Genomic DNA, 15,445 nt, shown 5'->3' with positions numbered 1-15,445 from the left:
ATATATAAAAAGCACTTACAAATAAACAAAAATGAGGCAGACAACATGATAGAAAAAATGGGACTTCAGTTTCAAAATGATAGACTGAGAATGAGTTCAACAATTTTTCTTTTTTGCCCCAAAATATAAAGTTAAGAGAAAAGAAGTATAGCATAGATAAATCCATTACTACAATGAAGAGGAAAAAAGAAATAGAATCCTTTAGGAGCATGAAAACTACAACAACTGAAAGATGAAAATCAGATGGATCAGCAGGATGCATCACAGCCCAGAATGCCCTCAGCACAGCACTTAACAACAGGTGGAAGCTACACCAGATACAGGAACAAGGGTTTACCTAAGAGTGCTGGCAGGTTGATTAGTTGGGGCTTCTGCATCAAAACAGACAGTAGAACCTGCCTGTACCCTCACCTGGTGAAGTACCCTAGGGTCCAGCAGTAGTAACTGGAGTGTTTGTCTCCAGGTAGAAGAAACTGGAATGAATATTTGGATGGGAGAAACAAGGCAAGGCCCAAGGAATCTGTCAGTGGCTAGAAAGAATAGAGAACTCCCCGCACCACACAATGGGCTGCCAAGACACTTCCCAACACCACCCACCCCTTCTCTTTTTACTGAGAGCAGACAGAATACCTGCTAAAGTCAGATCTCCTATACTTCTTCCAAAGCAGGCTGAGCTGGTATCATGGAATTGTAACAGAGAGTTTCAATTATAAAGACAAGCATGAAATAATAACAATAAATCACTAAATATTTGGGGAACAACAAGACCACTGGAGAGAAACAATAAATTCAACAAATAGAAGACTTGGTGCCCAAAGGAAAAGAGTTAATTAAGCAAGAAGGTTATAATTTTACAGCAACTAGGAGTGCAAAATATTGTATTTCATAAAGAGAATCACAAGACAAGAAAAATAAATGAAGGATAATGACTGATAAGAGATAAATTGTTATTTTCAAAAGATATGATAGTCTACCTAGATAATCTAAGACAATCAAGTGACAAAATAGTAGAACTAAGAAGAATTCAACAAGGTGGTCAGAAAAAAATCAATAATATTCACATATACCAATAATATATACCAATATATAACATATACCAATTGTATTAGTCTGTTTTCATGCAGCTGATAAAGACATACCTGAGACTGGGCAATTTACAAAAGAAAGAGGTTTAATGGGCTTACAGTTCCACATGGCTGGGGAAGCCTCACAATCATGGCAGAAGGTGAAAGGAAAGGCATGTCTCACATGGCAGCAGACAAGAGAAGAGAGCTTGTGTAGGGAAACTCCCCTTTTTAAAACCATCCGATTTCCTGAGACTTATTCACTATCACAAGAATAGCACGAGAAAGACCCGCTCTCATAATTCAATTATCTCCCACTGGGTCCCTCCCACAACACATGGGAATTATGGGAGCTACAATTCAAGATGAGATTTGGGTGGGGACACAGTCAAACCATATCACCAATGTAATAGAAAAATATTCCATTCACAAAAATGGTATAAACTATAAGATACCTAAAATAAACCTAATAAGAAATTTACACAAAGTCACTTTCGGAGAAACTATAAACTTTCACTGGAGATTATCTTTTTAAAATTGAATAAATAAATAAATATATAATATACACATATGTAAATATTATATTTATTGAAAATGTAACTTTCAAAGTTATATATTTTAAAAGAAATAAATACACAGGCCTGGTGCAGTGGCTCATGCCTGTAATCCCAGCACTTTGGGAGGCCAAGGCAGGAGGCTAGGAATTCAAGACCAGCCTGGGCAACATAGGGAGACCCCGTCTCTTCAAAAAAATACAAAAATCAGTTGGGCATAGTGGCGCATGTCTACAGGCCTAGCTTACTTGGAAGGCTGAGGTGAGAAGATTGCTTGTGCCCAGGAGTTCAAGGCTGCAGTGAGCTACGCTTGTGCCACTGCACTCTAGCCTGGGTTACTAAGCAAGATCTTGTCTCTAAATAAATAAACGAAAGATGTAAATATATAAATATACAGATGCTCCTCAACTTATGATGGGTTTATGGCCCAACAAACCCATTGTAAGATGAAAATATCATGTCAAAAGGGGCATTTGTAGACATGCTGGGCTGCGAAAACATAAAACACGATATCCAAAAAATGCTGGCAACACAGTACACTTCAGAGTATTCATTGTTTACCTTCATGATTGCATGGCTGACTAGGAGCTGTGGCTTACTGCCACTGCCCAACATTGTGAGAAAGTACAGTACCACATATTGCTACTCTGGGAAAAGACCAAATTCAAAATTTAAATCACAGTTTCTACTGAATGTGCATTGCTTTTGTACCATCATAAGGTCGAAAAATTATAAGTTGAACCACTCTGAGTTGGGGACTGTCTGTGTATATCTTACTTCAATTTAAAAAATATTCTTCAGTAAAGTTTTATTATATATATTGATATATATATATATACTAAAGTTCAGAGCTGGCAGATAAATTCTTCTCCAAATCAAACTATAAGCAATATACTCTCAATCAAAATCAAATGAGAGTTTTTCATGGAGTTTGACAAGCTGATTTTAAAATTCTGATGGAAAAGTAAGTACACATAAAAAGGCCATTTTTTTTTTAAAAGAAGGGCAAAAGGAGAATTATTCTCAAGATACAAGAACTATTATAAAGCTACAGTAATTAAAATAGCTTGGTATTGGCTCAAGAAAAGATCAATATTCAATCTTAGAACAGAGTCCAGAAACAATCCTATGTCCAGGGATTGATAGAGGAGACACTGCAAATCAGCAGAAAAAGGATAGTATATTAAATAAAACAGACTTGGGAAATGGACTATTTATTTGAAAAAAATAAAATTAGAACCATATGACATACCATTCACACAAGTAAATTATAGGTGAAATCAAAGAGTATTAGAAGAAAATATGTGTGACTTTGAAAGGTCATTTAAAATCAGATGTAAAACTCAAAAGTTATAAAGAAAATAATAAAAAACTTGGATCATGCCATAATTTTAAAATTCTGCTTTTTAATAAAATTATTTAAAATTTGGCACTTCATAAAAGTTAAAAGACACAAAGTATTTGTAGTAGGATGAGCCATATATTTTTCTAGAAAATATTTGTAGGTTGAGCCACATAAAACAGCAATTACATGAAGTTCCACCTAATAATAAGGGCTACCTTTAGATATGTCTCATTCACACTTCCACGCGCTTTTCCTTTCCAACTGACTCAGATGAGATCAAACAAGGCAATCTTCGAAGCCCTGAGTTGAAGATAGCAGGGTCTCTGAATGACTGCATGGAACAGAGCAGCTGCTGAGCTGAATACCTACCCAGGATGGTTACATGGGAATGAAATAACCTTCTCATCACTGTGCTACTATGCTTTTTTGAGTTTATGTGTTACCATAGGCTACCTAACTCTAATTATCATAAATACATATAAATAAAAAATAAAAATAAAGAATTCCTATAATCAACAAGAAAATAACCAATTATCCAATAAGGAAATAGGCAAAGAATATAAACAGGAAATTCACAGGAGAAGAAATACAAATAGCGTTTAGAATTATGAAAAGGTGCTCAGTCTTATTAGTAATTAGGAAAATAAAAACAAAGGGCCAAGGAAATGATTTAAGAACTTTTTCTAAAACCAAGAGACAAAGGTTTCCTATTAAAATGCCCATCAAAGTCTAGCACATGAAAGAAGAAAACACTTAGGGTCCTGGTAGGAAAAGGTAACACATTCAAATGGGAAAACTGAAGAGAGAAACTTAAAAAAAAAGATTTGGCAGAGTAAGGAGAGCCAGCAAGACATGATAAAGCATTAGGCTTCCAACTGCGGGAAGCCATCTCCACTCCTAGGTCTGAAGGGCAAGAGCTGGGAATGGTTAATGAACCTGGAGAGACCCATAAATGTAGGAGAGAGATGGCGGTCATTGCCAACTCATAACCCTACAGGGAGGAAACTGGGAGAATGAGGACCCTGGTCTTAGTCTCCTGCCCTGCAATCCATGATCTGAGCCCCAAGAGGCTGGCCTTCATGAGCAGCAACAATAGGGTTCTCCTGCTGATGCCACTTATTGCCTAAACCCAAGAGAAAGTCAGAAGGCAAGACGGTGCATTGCTACTATCCATAAAGGCCAGCCTCTTGGGGCTCAAAGAAGAGTGGAAAAGGGAAGAGAACATATCAAGGTGCATACCTGTAAATTTCCAAACACTGTGGATAAAGAGAAGATCCTGTAAGTCTCCAAAGATAAAAATTTGGTTACCTACAAAGAATTGGGAGTCAGGCACTGGAGTCTCTGAAGGAAACACTGGAAGTCAGGAGACAATGGAGCAAGCCTTCAACATTCTGAAGGCAAACCATCAAATGGATATGAGTGTAGGATAATTACATTTTAAGAAAAACCACATCTCACAAAATGTACCTCCCATGTACCCTTTCTCAAGAACAGAGCCAAAGCATCTGACAGGTCTAGCAGCAGGGCACCATTCACAGTGGTACCACTTGAACGGTACCCCAGAAGCACAGCTATGTTATAAAGAATGTTCCCAAGCATGGCGCAACACAGCAGTCCTGCGTAGGAAGCTACTGAAGGACACACACAAAGAATACAAAGAAAATCAAGTGGGACTCAGGAAATAGGAGCTCCAACTTAGGAGGCAGATCTCTAGGACAGTAGCCATACACCTGGTCTACAGAGCAAGAGCAAGGTGCTTTGACTGGAGCTGGAGGATGGAAAGCTCTAGACGGGAGGTTGCCCAAAAAATGCACTGACAGATTGATCACTTCAAGTATTTGATTGTATTGAGAAGAATTTGTTAGCATTTTGAGTTTGAATAGGTCATAGAAAGCCTTATCCAAAACAAAGGTTAACAATTAATTCTAAGAAAAATCAAGTTGTAAAAGCAGAAATGTAATAATAATATACTGTGTGGCTCAGCTTTGAAGAATATTCAAATAACTATCACAGTATGTATTCCAAGCATGGATTTATATGTGTGCTATAGTGGGGATGGGGAGCAGTAACAAGCATAACTACTCATGTTCCATACCAGGAAGCCCATAGTTAGCATCAAAACAGAAATATCAAGAAATAACAACAGTAGTAAGAAGACTATTTAGACAGAAGTAAACAGCCCAAATGAAAAAGTGGAAAGAAGAGAAAACAGTTACCTCAGGAGTACAAGTATCAGTCAAGAGAAGTAGGGCAGTGGCTGCTTAAAAAATATTGTTTTTAACTACATAACTCAGTATTATTTAATCTGTAAAAATATAAATGCATAACTTTGGTAAAAATCAGTATTATAAAAGCAATTAAGACGGTAATTTGGGGGAAGATGGGGAAAACCACTGTTGATACGGAGTGTGAATTGGTGAAACTTTTATCTTATTAAAGAACTTCAGAAAACTGAGCTTACAAACAGAGAAAGGGAGGTATAGTTCCTCAGGGTAGAACAAAATTAAGTTCAAAAAGTAATTTTAGAATAAGGGCCAAATGTATTAGAATATGAAATTACAACACTTACAGTTTTGGAAAGTGATTTGATTCCTTGTTTTATCTCTTTCCTTTTCTTGGAAAACAGATTAACCTCCTTTTTGATGGCCTGAAACAGAACAAGTGTATCACTTAACAAAGCAAGAGAAATAGGAGAGAGAGAGAGACAGAGAGATATATAAAGAGATACATAGATAGCAATTCTCTAGAAACAGAAACTAAAATTTGTAAAGACGAATATAAAGTGTACATGAAATAATAACACTGCAATACCTTGCTTAAATCTAACTGCTGCTATGTAAGTGACATTAAAGCTACATGAAACACATGTCAATTATATGGTCAATGGAAAGAAAATAAATAGTGAAAAATTAGTGAACAGTTGATTAAGGAAAACCAGTATGCACTTTTATTGGGAACTTGAAACTAGATCAATAGGCTAAATCCAGGCACGAGCTGTAATCAGTCGGTCACCTTCCTGAACAGCTGCAGCCACAGCATCCCTTCCCCTGTTCCTGGTCCACAGGACAGAGGTAGCATCCCCTAAAACTCACTCCACAGTGGAGTACTGCAGTTCATGCTTTGCTGTGGTTTACCTGGACACCATTGTTGGGTTGCATGTCAGCCTATGTACAGTTCTTAAAGCTCACATAACTTGATCTAAATGACTAGGCTGTGTTTACGGTGTTTATTTGCTTTCAGAAAAGTTACACCTGTATGTTGTAATGCTCTGCCGAGTGGTGTCTCATTCCATCTTCTAACTTTCCAGTAGGTTTCCATAGGAAACTGATCTATTTGGTGCATCTACAGAGCACTATTTCAAACCTACCCCATGTTTCACAAATACCTCTTGGCTTTTTTGTTGTATCCAAGGAATTTCCTTCATAACATCAGTTAGAACTAATTCATCCTGTGATGAGTCAATGCTTGCCTTCTGTTTCTGATACATGTTAGAAAAAGACAGACATGTCTTAAAGTTAAAATTCATCAAGTTTTTCCCCTCCCACCCTACCACATGTAACTGTTTTGAATTCCTTTGCATTTGTTGCATTTTTGAAAATAATCTCAAACATTTTGTCTGCCCAAGATATAACATTTTATTCATGTAAGTCCTATCAGTCTGCCCTTATATTAGCCACAGCTTCCAATGAGGAAGCAGAGGTGATCAGATCAGTCACACTGTCACCACTCTTTGCCTTCTTTGTTACTGTGACCCACATGTTCTGCCCACAAGGCCTGTGCCACCATCTGTGCTTACGATCTTTTTTCTTCTTTTTGAAGTCTTAATACTTAAAATTGTTTTTTCAATGCCATCTCCTTCTGTATCATCAATGTCTCCCTTTTACAGGATCTTCACCAACAGTATCCAAACACGCTCTACTATCTCCTGTCTTAGGAAAATTACTCTCACTTGACCATCACATTCTTCTTCAGCCACCACCCTATTTCTATTTATTTATTTATTTTTTTGAGACGGAGTCTCACTCTGTCGCCCAGGCTGGAGTGCAGTGGTATGATCTTGGCTCACTGCAAGCTCTGCCTCCCAGGTTCACGCCATTCTCCTGCCTCAGCCTCCTGAGTAGCTGGGACTACAGGCATGTGCCACTATACTTGGCTAACCTTTTGTATTTTTAGTAGAGACAGGGTTTCTTCACCATGTTAGCCAAGATGGTCTTGATCTCCTGACCTCGTGATACACCCACCTCAGCCTCCCAAAGTGCTGGGATTACAGGTGTGTGCCAACCACTGCCCCCGCCAGCCCACCACCCTATTTCTGTGCTCCCCTTTGCAGCAAAATGTGTTGAAAGAGTTTGGGATGCCACGCTCTCCTGGCTCTCCTGTAACCTCACTGGCTAACCCTCCTCAGGGTCCTCTGCATCCCTGAACTCTTCTCCTGGCTCACCAGAAGTTGCTCTGTCCTGGTCCTCTTCTGCTTCTTGCCATTCATGCTTCCATGATGTCCTTACCTAATGTCGTGGCTTTAAATCCCATCAGCATGTCCTTGACTCAAATCAACATATCTAGTCCCGACCTCTCCCTAGAACCCAAGGTTCATCTATCCAACGGCTGAATTGGCATCTCCACTTGGGTGTCTAACAGGCTTCTTGAGCTTAGCATGGGTAAAACTGATTTTGAATTCCCTTCATAGCTGCCCCCTTCCCCCACAGTCTGCCCTATCTCCATGAATGACACCATCTTCTACATAAATGTTCAAGTAAAACAATCTAGGAGTTCTTGGGCCCTTTCTTTTCCTCTCTCTCTATGTCCAATTCATCAGTGAGTTCTATCAACCCTACCTCTGAAACCCACCTGGAATCCACCACTTCTCTCCTTGGTACAAGACTCTTCCACCTCCATCATTGCTACCTGAACCTCTGCCTCAGCCTCCTGAACAATGTCCCTGCTTCTTATCCTTCTTATCCCCTACAGGAAACAATCTCCTCACAGCATCAAATAATCATTTCAATAATGTCAATTATACCTTGTTAATCCTCTGTTCAGAACACCTGACTCAGTTCTCATTACATGTAAAATAAAATTCAAGCTCTTTATCTAGTTTACAAAGCCCTTCATTACCTGGTCTCCTCGCACTTTGAAGACTTCACCTCCCACCACTTTCTCCCTTGCTCACTTCAACAGCACAGGTCTTTTTTAGGTCCTAACATACCACACGCCAAGCTCTTTCTTTCCCCCTTTGCCCTAAATACTCTTGCTACCCTCCCATTGTCTTTGCATGGTGGTGTTCTCTTTTAATTCAGATCTCACCTTAAATGTCTTCTTGGAGAGGCTATCCAGTCCAATACTATCACATCAACCTATTTTTATTCACTGAGTAGAACTTGTTACTATCTCATTGTTTCCTCTGCATTTGCTTGTTTATCTGTCTCTCCCTGCCCATCCCCAACGCCCAATTAGGATGTAAACTCCACGGAAGCAGAAATTTTTCTATCTTGTTCATGACTATATCCCCCACAGCCTGGCACTCTGTAGGCACTCTATAAATATTTGTTAATTGAATGAGTGAATGCTGTTCTTTAGCTAGACACTTCCTAAATAACATCTGTAATACAAAAGTATAGAGAGACCATTTTGACCAAGTATGAGTGTGGGTAGAAGATTTTTTTTTCCAGGCAAGCCTGGATTTTGTACTATGGTTTAAATGAGATCTGAAATGTACCATTTGCAATTGCTTTGAGAAAGGCTAAATATTTTCTCTCAGACATAGCTTATTCTCTTTTTGAAAATCATGGGATACCTGGAGAAAGAGAAATATTACTAAATATCTGCTTAAAGAAACCACAAGCTGAAAACCTCTGATTTACAAAGAAAGAAATGTAAGCAAGCAAGCTAGTCATATAGGAACTCAACTGTGTGTTCAGAATCGGATCCCAAATCTATGGAAACTTTTGGTGTTGTCCTTAAATAATCATTCTCCTCGTCCATGGTGCTGCTCAGGGAAATTAATAGTTTTTGGTAATAGTCCAGAATTTCACTGGCTAGGAGTCCTCCAAACTGCCTATATTAATAAAAAAGAAAACACAGAGGCTAAAAAAATCATAATTTAAAAAAATCACATTTAGCTGTATTACTTTCAGGTAACTAACCATTTCAGTTTATAGATAAGTAACCAAGGAAATATGTGGACAATTCTTCACAGTGCCTTGTGGAAACTTCTTCTTCAGTGCCTACTTCTTTTTTAGAATTTCTTTTTTAAAAAATTTTTATTTTTTTAAAGAGAAAGGGTCTTGTTCTGTCACCTAGGCTGGAGTACGGTGATGTAATCACAGCTTACTGCAACCTCGAACTCCTGGGCTCAAATGATCCTCCCACCTCAGCCTCCAGAGTAGCTGGGACCACAGGGGTACACCACCATGCATGGCTAAAGGACTCTGCTTCTCACAGGAGAACCTTTCATGGGTGCCAGGCCATGACAAGCTTCTTGACCTTTCTAGGGTGCCCTCTCCTCACACTGTCCTCATACCCTTACTTAACATGCCCTCTGTACCTGCCCTGGCCATTGCACAGAAGAGCCAGTGCACTGGCTGAGCTCTCAGAATACACTAGGCAGTGTGCGGCTTCACACACATAATCACATGTGGCCCTCATCACCCCACGCTGCATTGAGAGTGGTATTATTACTTCCACTTAATTCACCAGGGCACTGCAAACTTTGGATGCATAAGCATAACTGGGAGAGTTTAAAAACAGATTCCTGGGCCCCACCTGCAGACATTCTGACTCAGAAAGTCCAGATGGGATCCAAGAATATGCATTTCTAACAAGCTCACAGATGCTACAGATCCCCTACCTTGGGTAACATTGTAACAGATGATTTAGAGGGGTTGTCATATGCCAGCGTCACCAAGTCGTAAGTCCTAGACCATGGTTTCAAACCCAGCTTTGTTTTGAGTCAGAAGTTTGGGTGATTACCAATGGATCAAAATGTCCTTCTTTTTGAGCTGCATAAATAAGGCTCTAGCACTAGTTTGTTGTTGCCCGAGACAGTATTTGTTTGCTGGTTATAAAGAATATGTTAGGACTTATATAGTGAGATGAAAGTTAATATTCTATTCAGAATCCCATGTATAAAATGGGCATGATGATGCAATCCTCAAATGAGTCTTTGAGGTAAGTGGCTAGCAAAATTGTTATGACACAAAATCTCCACAACATTTAACATTTTCACAATGTTGCAGAGAAGGCCCATATTTCATTACTGCTTTGATCACAGGAGGTATCATGAAATATTATTTTTTTCCAAAATGAAGTGCATGATTGAAACCACCTTTGCAAAGATTACGGCAGTGAAAGAAGTCTAGCATGGCTGACTCCATCTTGTTTCTAGTCTCACAGGCTGGATGTTCTTGTTCATTCCTCCTAACCATGGGATGAATTTAGTTTATAGTTTAACTTGGAAGCAAGGATGGTAATAGTTCCTCCCTAAAACTGATCCCCTCTCCTTGTTTGGCGACTGAAACTGTCTTTGATATAATCTAAGCAAAATCTAATTAGGAAAGTATATGTATATATACACACGTGTAGGGGATAAACAGGAGTTTTTAAAGTTATCCGAGGGTCAGAATTGTCCATATTTCTTATGTTATGAGAGATAGGACTGATCACTCTCAGATATATATTAACTATGTCTTTTTATTTTTATTTTCTGTATTTTGATGCTCTGGTATCTGGGGCCTTGCTGACTTCTGGAGGCTAGCCAGTCTCTAAAGATAGTAAACAATTTGCTCTGGAGCACGCTTTTCAAATGCAAACCAATCAATCCAGAGACCATACCCCCAACCACTTCCTCTAGTGGGCTTTCACAATCAGGACCACTATTTCCCCACCCTAATCACCCCAGGGCCGAGTATGAGACAACTACAGCCAGCCTCTATGCCTCAGAACCCACTGATACTATTCAAACTAGCCAATCCTAAACCTGCCCAATCCTCCCTGTGAAAACCATACGAGACGATCTCATCCACGTTTTCCTCCCTCTCTCGGCCTCCTGACCCACCCCAGGTCTGCCCCATGTGGTCCCTGAGCATGCAGTGTACTCTTCTCCTGGGATCTGTGAGTATAACCAACTTTCTTTGCACTGGCAGTTGACTCCCAGCGTGTTGGCCTTGCTGTACTTAAATAAAATAAAATCTCTATTTTAAAACACTATACTACATGGGGTTACTTACTGAATACTGTACGTACTTCCACTTTAGGTAGACGAGGGTGCCATCATCTCTCCCATTCACCAGAATGTTTTGTCCATCCATTGAAATTCTCATTGACTGAATCCCATGACCCTGGTGAGAATGACTCCGACACCGAGCAAATGTTTCCTCAATAGTTAAGAAATAAAGCAGAAAAATTACAAATGCAATTCTACCACATGGCTTTTCTAATGGGGTTATATGCTGCTTTTTTGTGGATAAATCATTTTCTATTTGCTAACAGCATTTTAATTTGTACGGAAGTAGCCAATTGGCAATACATAGCATTTAAAATCCCCAGTCCAAACCACATTCACCAATACTAATTTGTTCTTCCACTACCTTTGTGTAGTATGGAAGGACTGGGATTATTATCACCAATTTACAATAGGAAATCAGACACAGAGAAGTGAATGAATTGCAGAAGTCTATAAAGCTAGGGAAGGGGCCTTCAGCAAGCAGAGATGGTGCGTTCCAATGACTTCAAGAGTCAGGCAGGTTCTATTTATGTGTGAAGTAGCTGAGTGTAATAAGCGAGGGTGACAGGCACTGTGAAGAATGGAAGATAACATGCTCTGAAGGATGCTAACTAAGCCAGTTTGATTAGAACTCAAACAAAATGCCTCACCAATTTGGTATATAGGGCAACAATTTAAAAACTGCGATTTCTGAGTCATACTGGTTCTCAACCATGATGCCTTTTCTCATTTAGTTTTTTAAATAGGCAATACGTTCAAATGGTTCAAAATTCAAAAATTATAAAGGAGTATTCTGTGAAATCTCCTTCCTGTTCCCATGACCTAATACTTCCAATGGCAAGCAAGGTAATTAGTACCTTCAATATCTTTTCAGAGTTTTTATGCATATACAAGCAAATTTTTATATACATATAAAATGTTTCTCTATATGAGATTAATATACACACCCATAATATTTTTTTAAGAAAACAGCTTACCAAAGTAGAAACGTCTCGGATACACAGAATTCCACATTTAGCTACTGTTATGAGCCACAATCCATGTGAAGACAGATAGAGCATTCCAGGTCCATACTGTCTGCTTTGTACTTTTTTGTATGGTTTAAGAATGTAGATACCTATATGTTCCTGCCAATCAAAGAAAATAACCACATTATAGAAAAGATCAGGTAAGCAGCACCTTTGGGTTTGCAGATGTACATGCCTGTTGTACATTGTCATTGTAAATAAACTGATACGCGATAAAGTGGGCACCTGCGTTTGCATCATGTTTCCCATTTTTGCAAATAAAAGTTTGTTTCTGCCAACTAAGTCTTCTTTATTTGTTTACTTGCCATTAAAAATCCTAGCCTACACTGATAATCTTTACTTTTACTAATCATTTCATATATCCTCATGCTTAAGTCAATATTCCCCGTATGTTTCATGCATTCCCACCTCCAAGCCTCTGCACATGTCCTTCCTTTTGTCTAGAATGCCCTTCTCTGCTCCATCCCCATCAGTCCTGCCCTGCCTCCCTATATGAGCGCTGCCCACCAAAACTGTATGCAATATATCTCCATGTCTAAATCCGACTTATTTTTCAAAGTCCAGATCAAATATTGCTTCCTTCATGAAACTTTTCTTGAATCTCTCTTGCCACTAATCATTTCTTCCTTCTCTGAATTTCTATGTCTAATCCTGGCTACTCTGGCAAAGAAGAGCTTTGACTGAAGAATTTAGAGGAAGGAAGGTAGACGTTATCAAAGTGGGTAGACAGACATCAAGGGAAACTGACAGGTCAACGGGCAGAAAGCAGGAGGGTACTGGGCCATTATGTGCAGCAGGAGGTGACACAATGCATGAGATGTCTGAAGAGAGTGTAATGAAAAAATGCCAGAAACACAGTTTAATTATTTTTTGCAATTTCGGTTATGGCTTAGATACAAAGTTCCACTGCAAATCAAATCATCTACCTTGTAGCCCTTGGCATATGTAGAATAGATTTCCTAATGCTAGGTTGGTTTTTAAGGCATTAAACTAATATTGTGTCATCTGCATGTTTATCTGACAAAGATGATGTATGTGGCACAAGTATCAGGTTGCTCAAATATATTGTATGATGGATTAACAAATAACACTATATACCTAGCTCAAGGGAATTATATTAATATAATGAAGGCATTTGTTAACTGAACTATTCTGTTAACGTGGTCAAGAGGATCACATCTAATCAGTACAATATGTCAATCTTGATTGCTAAGACAAATGAGAGCATACTTAAGTGTTGACATACTTCTTTAGGAAGAAGGTAGCTACAGATGTATGGCACTTGACTACAGAAGCCATGTATTTGTTTACTTTGAAAGTCCAAGACTGCAGAGGACAGAGTGTGCTCCAACTCATACAGGTACTTATGAATGATTTCATCTTTCAGCCTTCCTCTTTCATCAGCAAAAGTTGTGGAAACTATTAGATTTGGAAAAAGAAGAGAAATCACTTGCACCATATATTACTTTTGGTTTTTTAAAATTATGAACAATTATGAAAAGCAGAATAAAATTTAAATGCTCAATTAATACTGTGGAAGCTAGTAGGTGATAAAAATGATTTAAAAACACTTGTCTCCCTAGAAATACTTTGAGTATTAAATGACTGATAGTGGGTAAAATATTTCTGTAATGCCTTGATGAAATTTTAACCAATTAACTTAGAGACATATTAAAAGAAACCCATGGTGGTATAGACAAAAGTACTTTGAGGTTGTCAGCTCTCTTCTGCTCTATAATTATATATTTGCAAAACTGCCAACCAGATATATTTGTCATTAAAACAAGGAAAAAGTATCTATTTTCTCATACCTTTTTTATCCAGAAAACTTTCTTTATAATTTTGTCAGTGAAGGGAACTACACTGTAATCTATCTGAATTTAACCATGTCTATTCAAAGCTACAAAACAAGAGACATCACAAAAATAACAAATCAATTTGATGTGTCTGTTCATCCTATCTCTTTTCTTATGGTAATAAAGCAGACTCATGAGTCAGGAAGCCCAAAGGAAAAGTCCACACTTCAAACTGTTTAGCATGTTGGTTTTACTCTGTAAAGGTAGACAAAAGGTAGCCATTTTACCTCTTCACATGCCAAGAGAAAAATAAAACAAACCCAAAAAACAATAACAATGATGTATCTGGGCTGAGGAGCAGAATGGTTGCTTGTGTTTTCTTTACCTTGTGGCAGTAATGTAGGCAGTGTGAACATCTCCAACCTGCTTCTCCCTGCTTCCAGAAGCGAGGAAAGCACCATCACTTCCACTATGTCTGTTTCTGAAAGAGACACTGTGGATATCTGTAAAATGTCTTTGGCCACTTCTGAAAGCAAACAGAAATCAACACAAGTGGTCATTGATAAGTTTAAAGAATCTTTTACCTTTCCAATTAAGATATCACCTGTGGACTTGCCTTCACTAAATCTTTAGAATCAAATTATTTGCTGGACATTTAAAGTGACCTTTAAACATAAGTTACAGGGATATTTTTTATGAATGGATGAGGGATTCTCCTGATTAGATGTGTAGACCAGCAGATTCAAACCAGCCCAGTCTGTCTGGGTTTCTTTCCTAGTCAGGGTGGCCCGAGAGTGCATCATCTCCAACTCCTATCCCTCCAAACCAGCACCTGCATGCGCTGGTCCCCACAAGTCCACTCCAGCCAGGTGACCTGCTCCTAAGATTGGGTAAACTCAGGCATTGGCCTTCTTTGCATCTGTGCCCAAGGACGGTGGGTGTGGTAGAAACATGTGACTTTATGAGTTTGCTCCACTAGAAAGCCAGCTGATCTAACCTCTGCAAGGTGTGCCAGGCCTGGAGCCCACCTTGGATTTGTTCCAGATTCACTCTTCCACTCTTCATGGGACTGTGCTGCAGGTGCCCACTTTCTCAGGCCCTTCCCCAGGCGGTCAGCCAATGACCTTCTCTCTCCCTTAACAAGGAAGACCAAGGACATCGACATAAACTCAACCTCAACTTTCTTATCCTGAGACTCACATTTTCCCCGTCTGTTTCCATTTTCTCCCTTCATTTCCTGACATTGATGTAGGAACAAAATGTAATCCCTTCCTGTCTGTGATTTTGAGTCCATTCCTCCAATCTCCTATTAGACTGTACATTATCAATCACCTCTTTTTAGCTTCTTTTTTTTTTTTTTGAGACGCAGTCTTGCTCTGTCGCCCAGGCTGGAGTGCAGTGGCTGGATCTCAGCTCACTGCAAGCTCCGCCTCCCAG

At 39.0% G+C, this 15,445-nt stretch overlaps 1 protein-coding gene across 1 annotated transcript in view; it reads right to left on the bottom strand.

Annotated features, from left to right (window-relative positions):
• The window catches only part of CFAP43 (cilia and flagella associated protein 43), a 108,673-nt gene that overhangs the window by 45,877 nt on the left and 47,351 nt on the right, over positions 1-15,445 (bottom strand). The window contains exons 13-19 of the mRNA XM_011957330.1: positions 14,394-14,534; positions 13,459-13,631; positions 12,162-12,311; positions 11,205-11,335; positions 8,871-9,018; positions 6,349-6,441; positions 5,533-5,610 (exon numbers count right to left, since the gene is read on the bottom strand). Of these exons, the coding sequence (XP_011812720.1) occupies positions 5,533-5,610; positions 6,349-6,441; positions 8,871-9,018; positions 11,205-11,335; positions 12,162-12,311; positions 13,459-13,631; positions 14,394-14,534 (914 nt within the window). The remainder of the gene's footprint in view (positions 1-5,532; positions 5,611-6,348; positions 6,442-8,870; positions 9,019-11,204; positions 11,336-12,161; positions 12,312-13,458; positions 13,632-14,393; positions 14,535-15,445) is intronic.

Source organism: Colobus angolensis, unplaced genomic scaffold (genome assembly GCF_000951035.1).
Source record: "Colobus angolensis palliatus isolate OR3802 unplaced genomic scaffold, Cang.pa_1.0 Scaffold44, whole genome shotgun sequence".
Lineage (NCBI taxonomy): Eukaryota > Metazoa > Chordata > Mammalia > Primates > Cercopithecidae > Colobus > Colobus angolensis.
Note: the sequence above shows the minus strand (reverse complement) of the source record. Positions and strands in the feature narration are given on the sequence as shown.